Source organism: Diadema antillarum, unplaced genomic scaffold, assembly GCF_040938485.1.
Source record: "Diadema antillarum isolate AM-2024a unplaced genomic scaffold, OU_Dant_1.0 seq00000187_RagTag, whole genome shotgun sequence".
Classification (NCBI taxonomy): Eukaryota; Metazoa; Echinodermata; class Echinoidea; order Diadematoida; family Diadematidae; genus Diadema; species Diadema antillarum.
Genome location: NW_027271251.1, coordinates 389038 through 401192, shown reverse-complemented (window position 1 = coordinate 401192; position 12155 = coordinate 389038). Strand labels below are relative to the sequence as shown.

The 12155-nt window shown below is 36.9% G+C and overlaps 1 protein-coding gene across 1 annotated transcript in view; it reads right to left on the bottom strand.

Annotated features, from left to right (window-relative positions):
* Positions 1 to 4609, bottom strand: part of LOC139728616 (uncharacterized) — a 116173-nt gene extending 111564 nt beyond the window's left edge. The window contains exons 1-3 of the mRNA XM_071639557.1: positions 4462 to 4609; positions 2204 to 2276; positions 250 to 363 (exon numbers count right to left, since the gene is read on the bottom strand). Coding sequence (XP_071495658.1) covers positions 250 to 363; positions 2204 to 2276; positions 4462 to 4508 — 234 coding nt within the window. The 5' untranslated portion in view covers positions 4509 to 4609. The remainder of the gene's footprint in view (positions 1 to 249; positions 364 to 2203; positions 2277 to 4461) is intronic.
* Between the last annotated feature and the right edge of the window lie 7546 nt (positions 4610 to 12155).

Sequence of the window (12155 nt, the reverse complement as noted above, 5' to 3'; positions counted from 1 at the left end):
AAAAAACAAAACAAAAGAGGATTTCAGCGTGCCAAAACAAAAACCTAAAGTTAAATAGGAAACAATAGTCTCACAAGTACACATGTACGTATTACATATGACAATTAAGTTTTTGAAGTAAACTCTATAACACAATAAATTGACCCATCATGCATAGCACACTTCCTATTTTACTCCATGTAATTTACTTGGGATGGCCGTTGGATGCTTGCATTACCACGGCAATGGTAGGAGTTCACATGCACTTACCAGCTCCTGGGAGGCATAGTTGGGGGCATTCTTATCGAGGGAGAAATAGCAGTAATCAAATGAGAAGTGCTTGATCCGCTCTTTGTGATGGTTACCGCTCTCCGAGTTCTCAAGCTGTATAAGTGAAGACAGAATGGAAGCAGGTAAGGAAAGACAGCCAAAGATAGAGTGACAGACATGAAAGTAGGCAGATGTGATCGCGATACAGATTTAGCGCAGCACCAGTGATTTATGCCTGTTGTAGCATACATGTATCAAAACAGAGAATATTGCAGACTTAATTTTGCACCCAACAACTACAAAATAAGTAAACACAAATAATTTGAGATCTCACAGACAGACATGCTCTCATTTGTGAAATCATAAAGCAAGTTGAGTCAGTGAACTTTGATGAAATTGGCCAAGTGTCCTTTAGCAATACTGGGATATTGCATTGAATGTGCTCTCTAAAGTTGTAAGGAGTAACAAGTTATCATCATATCAAACAAACTATTAATGTTGATACTATTTCACTAATTGTGATTTTCACATGAAAGTCCTTTTCAAGGGACAAATGGAAGATGCCTAAAGCAATCAGAATAGAAGAATGCAAATTCAGAGAATGCTTTCATTTCAAACAGCTACATGAACATTAATCAAGATTTTGGTGGGCTTGCAAAGACTAGTCACAACCAGTGATGCATAAAATATTTAACTACTCTGTCACTGTAAAGCCAAGCTTGCATTGAGTGTTCCTTCCTAAATACAGTGAAAGTGTCAAATATGAAATGTTTCTGGCAAGTAGATGGCATTCACACAGAGAGATATAACATCAGCTTAAAAAAAATAAAGTCAAATGAAACAAAACTATTCATACATTGAATACCAATTAATTCAAGATCATTCCACTGTTTATTACTTTTGGTCCAGATTCAGAAACAAATTTATGATAAGAGCATCAAACATCAAGTGCAGTTCCCATGGTAACAGCTGTGCAGCAATAAGTCAGTTGTATTTCAGATATTTACTGTAACCTAGAATACCTGCAAACTTCTGTCATGGGTTTATGGTGTACAATCTACAGCTTCATGCAATTACTAATAGCAAATCTGATTTAACAGATGTTCAAAGTGACTTAGAAGGAGTTCTAGTTTTTACAACCCCTCAATTGCTTGCCCAGATTAAATCAAATGTGGAACACAAATATAAAATATCACTCTTGCAATCTAATGAAGAAGAAAAAATAAGACTGTCACTACATAGGGTGGCTTTCATGCAGCGTATGTACAGTGTATCATCAATAAAACCAACACTTTTAATAGAGACCCCATTCCATTCAACTCTCAGGAATCTGCAGCAAAACTCTCTTTGATTGGCTCCACTTACAGAAGGAATTTGGCCTGGTACATTTAATTCATCAAAATATTTTCCTCATGAATCAGAGGTCTGTTTGTAAACTGACAGGTCTGGTCTCTTGAGCCAATTGTCAAAACAGGAATGTGCATTATTTCATATCAGTCCTCTTGGTTTCACAATCATCTTTGGTAAAACAGTCATGTGAAATATCAACACATACTCGATTACATGTGTACCAATTACTGAATCCTGCATCACATGATAATATGATTTCAGTGTTCTGACATTAGGGATCCCTTTTAGCATGAAAACTGCATGTTCCTTATAGTACCACATTACTGTTAACATCATGGAAGGTTGGAAGAAAAAAAAATGGGGAAGTACATGTAGTCAACAAGCTGAATGTGAGATCAGTATATTTCAAGACCTTTTAAAATTATTACACAAACATGACTAAAGGTGATGATGATATTGATGAAAACATTAACAACAGTTTACAATGGCAACAATAATTACATGTAGTATTGTACAGAGACAAACATTACATTGTGACTTTGAATGTCATTGGTAAAATGGCATTACACATAAATTAGGTTTTCCAAGGATAAAAATCAGTTACCTTCAAATTGGTCACTCCAAGGACATTATCTTGGAAGTCATTGACAATAACAGTGGCTTTGGCATCTTCTTCCCTACAAAGGAGAGACAAACATGATTGGGAATTTGTCATTCTGAGATACAAAAGTGCCTGCATTTCACCACTATCACACAAAACTCTCAACAAAACTTGTCTTCATTGAAATATCAGTTTTGTTTTATGGGATTACAGTACTCACAAAAATAAATGTAGAGCATCTAGCCCTATAACACTTATTAAACACTGGTCAGTCAATTTATACAATATTGCACACAGCAGAAAACACGGAAGTATCCAGGAGTGTTATACAGAGCTACCAAGTCTCACGCATTCTGCGTGAGACTCAAGCATTTTAATAGGGTCTGTCTCACGATCTCACGCATGGCACCCATTTTTCTCACGCATCTGGTGAAGTCTGCAATTTGGGCCAAAAATAAGGAGCATAGCTCAAAGGATTAAAGTGATAGTTGCAATTGAAGGTATATTTCCCTTTTGCCTTTCAAAATTAGTAAAAAATAGTCACGTAAGTATGCACCAGATCGCATCATTAAGAGCTAATAATTTAAAAAAGCTCCCTACCATGGGAGGGGGACACCCTCCTCATTCGCGTGCGCATGCGCGCGAACGCCGAGATGCCGAGTCATAAAAATCTCACTCATAAAAATTTTTTGAACTTGGCATCTCTGGTTATAAACAATATCTGCAATTGTTTCAACTCACTAGTACCAGTTCATTCTCCCTTGCTGATAAACGTATCCCACTCCACCCCCCCCCCCACCCCCCACAAGCCCCCACCGTGGTCAATTCACTCCCACAGGCCATGCAGTGTGAAGATGTGTGATGCATGTGGTAATCTCACACGCCTACATGTAGGTCTGCTCTCTCACCCTGGCATTGCTGAAATTGTGATGTGCTCTTTTTATGATAAACCTGACAAGATGTCCTTGAAGGAATTCCTGTAGCTTCATTTGAAGAGTTTGTTCGCAAAAACCAATAAGTCCATTTTTGAAGATTTTGAAGTACGGTCTCTGTCATAAAGTACAAAATGATACCTTTTAAATGATATATTGGTCACTACATATAAAGGTACATTTTTAAAGTTATGGTCAAAAGAAGCAAAAATTTTCTTATTATTCTCTTTATTTTTCTTGACCTTTAATTGCATATATCTCAATTTGGCAAATATGGACTTATCGGTTTTTGCGAACAAACTCTTCATTTCTTCAAGAAAACACAAGCAGCTTCATTGGGGTTTTTTTTCTACTGCAGATTTATGCAATGAAGCATTCACAGTGCAGAGATCACTAAAATGAAGCATAATGAATGCATCTTGCTTAAAACTAAAAATCTAAAGTCTAAACCATGCTATTTCAATTTCTATGACTTATTTGGTATTAAATTAACCCTTAAATGACTGTTTCTGAACATTTGATGAATGAAATCTGATGCATTGCAGCTCCCAGAGCAGTGGTACTGGTAATGTCATACTCAAATATCATGATGAAGTAGGCCTGTCTAGTGTATGTACACTGTACTTCTTTCGATACCATCAAAGCATGGTATCTGACAATCTTGTCATTATCAGGGTTTGCTATGTTAGAATAATTGTATCTTATGGTTCTCTCAAAACCCATTTTGTCATGTCATCATACAGATGATATAAGAGATGAACACAATTGCTTCATTCATCAATCTACACTGATTTTAGTGAAAGCAGATACATGTCTCCATCTATTAAACTGGTGATAAATGTGGATGATTTTCAATCGTTAATTCAAATGAATGACATGTTCACCACCTACACTACAGCTAACATAACAACAACTAAACAGAGAAGTAAGTTAAGTACCGGTAGCATTTTCTTACGCTACAACAATCAAACATACAAACAAAACCATATAACCATGATAACTGCGCAGTTTGCTTCCTTTGTGTGTGTGTGTGTGTGTGTGTGTGTGTGTGTGTGTGTGTGTGTGTGTGTGTGTAGTTTTTAATAGCAGGGAGGTAAGAAGAGATTGTTTTAGTTCTGAGCTCCCCAACTTCTTGAACAACTCAGAGAGAGACAACTTTCTCAGACTTCGCACGTCCTGACAGGCCGGGTATATGTGCGTGCATATGGTGAACGGTAGACGTACACGTAGGAAGGGTATGCTGGAGAAGATTCGAGCCGACAGTGGCGGGGAAGCAAGTACGCAACGATTGGACATTAATCACTGAAATTTAATCATCGTTGAACTTACCTTTTGCAAGGAGGACGGACACGTACGGCAACCTTCACGTTAGCCATGTTCTCAATGACCTACGAGCGACCATCTTAGATAATATCCAACAGTATTAATCCGACAAGGCAAGTTATTTTGTCCCGTCTCGAGTCTTTGCGAATACCGTCATCGGGAAAATCCTCCTCGCATCGGCACGCAACACAAATGATATGAACACACGCTGTGTGACTGCATATGTCTATATGTTAGACTCGACTGTTGGCCAGTCGTGTCTTGACGATACCAGGAACGTCCGATCCGGATCCGAGGGGCGCTGTAGCGTTCATGGATACCAAAGGAGAGGTTGTGTGTATTCGGACTGGCACGGCGTGCGTATTATGTCAGCGTGTGTGTGATAAATCGTGTCGGCGAAGATTGGGGGGGGGGGGGGGGGGGGGGGGGGGGGGGGGGCAAAAATGGCCAGGGTGTCTGATGGGCGGTATTATCATAAATCAAGATACACTGTTGTAGATGCAGGTATACAGAGAAGGATTTATCTATTGCAATGAATATTGTTGATAGATCTGCAAATATAATCTGGTTTAAAAATCAATGAAAATAAAACAAAAGTTATATGGATAGGAAAATGTAAGAAAAGAGCAGATTAATTGCTTCCTGAAAGGAATCTTCAGTGTGTCAGTGAAGGAGGTTTTAAGTATTTGGGTATACACTTTTTAATTGATTTAGAGAGAACTGTTCAGCATAATGAACAAAATGGAAGTGATTAGGAAACAAGTGAACACTTGGCATAAACGCTCTTGAACTGTACCTGGTAGAGTTGTAGTAATCAAGCCATTGTTGTTATCAAAACTAAATTATTTATTTTTGTCTTTGCCAAGTCCGAAAGGTAATTTTTGAATGAGAGAGAGTTGTAGTAATCAAGCCATTGTTGTTATCAAAACTGAATAATTTATTTTTGTCTTTGGCAAGTCCTAAAGGTAATTTTTGAATCAGATAAATCGTTTCATAGTTTTATATGGGAACGGAAACCTGATTAAATTAACAGTATTCAAATGTTTCACACATATGCACGTTAAGGAAGAGTGAAAATGATAAATATCTATGCATAGCCTATATACAGCATGAAAATACCATGGATTATAGGCAATTGTTATTAACTACGGATAAAATGGTCAGAAAAATTATTGAGCATATTTTTACACCACAGGCCCATCAATTAGATATGAGCCTCGGCAATGATTTCCTATTTGAACAAGCCCCGTGCTCGTACATGTATAGGGCCGACCTCTAATCCTTTTTGGAAAGAAGTATTCCGCAGCTTACGGTGATTTATACTTTCGGTTTATTGTAATCATTTCCAGTGCCAACCTTTGTGGAAAAATAATTGTAGGGCATATGTCGGATTTTAAACGAATGTGGTATAAAAAAGGAATTCGTTTTGCTAATGATTTGTTCGATGAAAAAGGAAATGTATTCCCATTTACTGCTTTTATGAGGAAATGTTATTGATGTTATTTTTTAAAATTATTTTGAAATATGTCAAGCGGTTAAAAATGCAGGTTGTGACAGAGGAATGACTAAGATGGAAAACTTTTATCAACCAATATACACCATACCCGATATTTTAAATTGATTGGTTATCAAACAATGTAAAGGATGTCGACATATTTAAGCTGTTTTGTTGAAGAATGGAGTATATACTGTAACGCAATTTTAATACGGCAGCAATTAATACAACTCGAGGAAAAGAAGTGGCAATCTGTTTTGTTGGTCCCGTTCAAGAGCACACCGGATGTTAATTTACTGTGGTTTCAATTTAGAATATAGGCCTACTTGATAGATTTTATACAAATATGTTGAATAGAATTGGGCTGATTGAAAGAAAAGAATGTTCGTTCGTAATAAGTAATAAACGTTAATACATTTTTTAGCGAGTGTCAATATGTTGATAGACTGTGGGTTGAAGTATGAGAGAATGGATTAATGTTAATGCTGGGTTAGAAATAATATTTACGACGGAAAATAAATCATTTGGTTTCGGGGGTATTGATAATTCGGCATTGAATAGTGTCACTATAAATTATGCTTCTGAGATATGAAATTTATGTTTGTAAAATAAAAGGAATACTTCCTCGTTTTGATTTATGTGAAGATAGTATAAGGAAATAGCATATGATAAGGAAAAAAATATTGTAAGAAATAATTATAAAGTACAAGTGTTTCAGAAAAATGGTGTTTGTTCAGACGCCTGTTCCCTTGATACATGATCATGATGGTCTGAGTCACGATATTTCATTGCCTGTATTACAAATCACTTTGTTTGAAATATTATGATGTATTACGTGTTTTGATGAATGTTGTTGATGAAGAATAATAAATATCCTCGGGGGGGGGGGGGAGGGGGCGGAGATACACTGTATATAGTAACTGCTTGGTGTTTGTGGTTTGTCCGTTTGTGTGTGTGCGGGTGCGTGTTTATTTGTTTCACTATTTTTTGCCTTTTAATAATCTGTTATGATGGGTATCGGAAAGTGATTAAAATAAATCTCCAAAGCTAATAAACTGCATGTGATCCTGCTGATCAGCTAGCAGGGTCCCAAATTTAAAGTTTGTACACCCCTACAACCCTCTGAAATGGGTCCTACTATTCAAAATTGTAATAACATGTTTCGAAAAAAATATGAAAAGTACAATTATTGTCACTGTTATTGTAATTGCGGAAAAAGCAAAAAACAAAAGCAAACAAAAACATCGACACATGCAGGTAATTGGCGGAATAGGCATTCATATAAACCTCTATTGCTAAAATTTTGCTGCCGCATGATGGCAGTGTGTAAACAGTCTCAGAGCAGCGGCACATACTTCTATATATACATTTCACGACTATTCGACTGACAGACTTTGGATCCGAAATAAATCACAATAGCCTCAGAATAAACGGGTGCTGTTAGTTATTCCGAAGGTTCGCTATTCCGAAGGTTCGTTATTCCGAAGGGTCGTTAATCCGAAACACACAATTTCCCTATACCTAGAGGCTCGTTAATCCGAAAATGAAAAAGGGTTCGTTAATCCGAACATTAGTGGCGTTATTCCGAAGGTTCGTTATTCCGAAGATTTGTTAATCCGAAAATGAAATTCGGAACAATGAACCTTCGGAATAACGAATCTTCGGACTAAAGAGCCTTCGGAATAGAGAACCTTCGGAATAACGAGCTGTAACCGAATAAACAAGCTTGTTTATTTCAGATCCAAAGTCTTTCAGTCGATCGTATAGTCGTAAGTCGTATAATAGTGCATGTGCGGCTATACGAACACAATATGGCGCTATAAATATAGGTCTAGAGATGACAACGTCGTAACCTGGGATATGACGGCATGTCGGGGTATGCGTATATAGTCGTGCATCCAAAATAATGTTCGCTGAATTTAAATTTTAGTGTATAAAATGCACAAGCTCCCTCGCGTAGGTTGAGGTGCGGGGTCGGATCCAGAAATTCCGTAAAGGGGAGGCGCCTTTACAAAAAGGGGGTGCCCCCATTTTTGTCAGTCTTTTTATTTCTTTTTTTAAACAAAAATAGAGGTGCGCCCCTCCCAATTCTATACACTGGGGTGCAATTCAAATCCCCGCCCACACCCTCGAGTCCCCCGCTTGCCCGTTCCCCCATACAATACCCCTATATATACTGTCTTGTACCATGATTTTCCGTTTTTCATGATTGATGAGTATATTTCAAACCAACCCCCCCTCCCCCCCCCCCCCCCCACACACACAAAAAAAAGAAAGAAAAAAGTATTATGTATATCTACCAGACTGTACCCCGATATGCGGTCCGGGACGAGGAGTATAAAATATCCACTATTTCAATTTTTTAACCCAACTCGTCATTACAAATACATGGAGTTGGCCTATATACACACAAAAACACACGGAAACACACACACCACACGTGACAATCCTATATTAAAGGTCCTGTTTACTTTTGGGAGATTGAAAAAAATGTTCAAGATATCACTTTTGATGCGTACGTGTAAGTCAGTTGTATCACAAAACACCCTACCACATTTTGCAATAAAGCCCAAGATATAAGGAGATATCACCATTTTTCTCATTAAACCTTAACACTGTAGAGGTTTAGTCTGGAAACATTTCTATTATAACTATTGTCCACATTTTGTATATTTAATTCAATTCAATTCAATCATAGTTTATTTCCAATCAACGAAAATCAAAACATAGTATACAAAGTATACATGTCATGAAATAATATTGTTCAAACATTTGCAAAAGATTAATGTAGTATCCGAGATATACATAATAACATATACAATAATTAGGAGGAACAATGCATATATACTTCGTGGGCGTGCGGAAAATAGATTCGTTTATGGAAAATAGTGATCCACTAAAAAGCAAAGCTTGTGGGACGTGGATCGCTAGATAAATAATGAGTAAATAATATATTATTCGAGGTTTTTTTTATAGCTATTGTATTTGATATAGATTATCTAAGTCATTTGTAAAGATATACATGTAGTTATATTGAGATGCGCAGGTCGGGAAAAAAAATGTAAATAGAATATCAATGCTAATGCCCGGACACTGTTCACTGAACCACGTGTACCGGGAATAACAATACTTAACATCGATTATACTTGCTCAAATTTTTACATTGGTTGTTTCTATCCCTAACTCACATCTTAGAACTATTTTGAAGCACTAATGCTGGATTTTTGTTTCATCTGCAAATGGTAAATTATGCCTTTAACTAGATTATCCAGACAAAAATTCGCACCAACTGATACAAAACTGATTAGAGCTATCATAGACTCCCCGCACCTGCACCCCACATTAACCTCTTTCCATGTTTCTTCTTTCACTTCCCGTCTTCCTATATATTGCTTGCTCTTCTTGCGACGACTGTCATGGCAGCTTATTCACTAATGCGATTTTCCAGTCAAACCCAGTCCAACCCAACCCAGCCAGCCTTAGCTGTTGATGGCTACCTCCTATGTACATCTCATCGAAATACATTATTGTTATGCTTTATATGTGGTCGTCGTGATGGTGGAGGATAGGCCCTTATAAAACATAAGTCATGCTACATATAAAGATGACGGTGAAACTAGTGTGCAAGAATCACTTGAACATGGGTTCTGCATACCGTACAGAATCCTCCTAAAAATGAATGAATGAAAATGAGCGAATGAATGAATGAATGAATAAATGAATGAATGAATGAATGAATGAATGAATGAATGAATGAATGAATGAATGAATGAATAAATGAATTAATAGATAAATAAATAAATAAATAAATAAATAAAAAATAAATAAATAAATTATACATGAATCATTAACGTGTCAGGAATATGGTGCAACCAAGCCTGGAATTAGGGCCTCACTATAATAAAATCACAACAAGCTTGACCGTTTCATATTACATGCATAGTGGCTTGATCTAATGCTTGAATATAAGTTCACAACATCTGTAGAGGTTGCTTTATTTCTGCCTCGGCTATAACATATCGATGAAAACATGTATATACTCATTATCTGAACATACTATAGGTTATATTGACACACGTTGGATATAAAAAAAAAATCAATTATTTCATATATCGCCATTCTCTCTATCGCAAAAGCAGATTCCATGCACGACTGCAGCTGTTTCAAAGTCTCGCATCACAACATGTTATCATGACAGCGATAACTGTGGTAAATTTTATTTTTCACAAAACTTTATTGCCCAAACTATCAGTGAACAGTGATTTGTCAGGTTTTATGATCATCATAACTATCATAGTCATTATATGTTATTATTATTATTATCATCATTACTTACTTATTCTTATCACCATCAACATCATCATTATTGTGATCACTGTTATTGCTATCATTACTATCCGTTTATCGTCGATTTAGTTAAAAATTTCATGTGTTTCTGTTTGCATTTGGGAAGTGCGCCATTGGATTTGGGTCGCATCAACGCGAATTCTCTCTTTCAATGTTGCATGCACATGCTCGAGTCAACACGATTTCGTCAGTGCCGTATATAAAGAGAGTCTGGCCAACTCGGTTTTCGGCATATGAGATTTGAAGCCTGTGATTGGTCAAAAGCTGGTCCCATGATCTACAGGCGCCATGTCGTTACCAAAGTCAATTACGCGGGCGCGAGCATAGCTCACACGCAGTGCCCATTGTTCATTTCGCGCAGCTACGCGCTAATGTTGCTTGCCTTTAGGACGTCCCCAATATTGGTCACGGTGCAGTGGGTATAATAATTGTCATTGCCGTTGTCTACTTTATCGAAGTAGAAGGTATACACGAAAGATATTTTGATATTATTATCTTACCGCGATAAACTAGGGAGGTGACTCCCTGGATAAACTGAAGATTCGTCATGCCTTCCTGCGCAGCATGGCGTTGCATGAAAGAACCTGGCACAATTAGTGTAATTGCACACCGCTTTCCGACAGATCTAAAAGGAAGGAAAAAGTGGGAAATCGGAGTGCGACGAGAAAGCAGATCCAAACACAAAAGGAAGGAAAAAGTTGGAAATGAGAGTGCGACCAGAAATCTGGTCATCGAGTAGCAACTCGTTTCTGTTCCAGGTGAGATTCATTTTACAGGTCAAAGGATCAAAGTTAGGAAAATGTTGAAATTCTACTATCTACAGGTGTGATCTATTGTTGAAATATTATTACATAGTTCCTCCATACCTTGGGGATTACCCAATGTATATTAAAAAAAAAAAACAGTATTGGCATGCCACCATCACTCCAAATTGACACGTACGGAAAGGTTTTGGCTATGATGGTCAAAGGTCAAGTGAAATACTAACATGACAGGATTTTCCCTATATTTTTTAAATGACCGCTCAAAGTATTTGAATTGTCATAAAGATAGATTAGTCAAAGTAAAAATGCTCAAATTCCTTAATACTTGCTCAGTCTGCGAGTCTTTAACAATAAAATTCCATCCATTCACACCTAGTTTAGGGAAAGTAAACACTCGACGCATTAAATTTTGTGACAAACACGCCATTTTTTTTTCTACCAGGTATGTGAAACTTTCGTGTAACATTGGAAAGACGTACTCCAGACCTGTTAAGAGAACAATATGGCGGAGGTCTACCAGTCGCCGTTATCTTGTATAGGACATTTTCATTTGTTTTTTTACTTACTACATATCTATTCAATGATCATGGCAGTGTAGTTCTAATTTGGTGCGGATGCCACCGAGGATATCCCTCATAACGTAATCCAGGTACTGTCTTGTGCTTAGTTCAATTTCAGATCTTTCTCTTTAAATTATTTTTAAACAATTTGAGATCATTTTACATACCTTAATACGCACTTATCGATGACGTTGCCATGTTGTACATTGTACATAAGTGTATTCCTTTTGAATTACATACTAATGTGTACTAGTAGGCCTTCATGCCAGTTTCATACATATGGGAGTAAATAGGATGGTAATTGATGGTTATGTACGTGCGAATCATTAACAATTGTGGAATTCGTCTATCGTCTGTGCACAGCTAGAATTGTAAATTTATATATCATTTTGTTATACAACAATCTTGTTACCTGGACAACTTGCTAAATACAATATATTTATAGCATACAGTCTGGTGACAGATAATGACCCCGCCATTGTAACTTCCTTTTTTTTTTACAGCAATTTATCATGATATTCCTATAAAGGAATT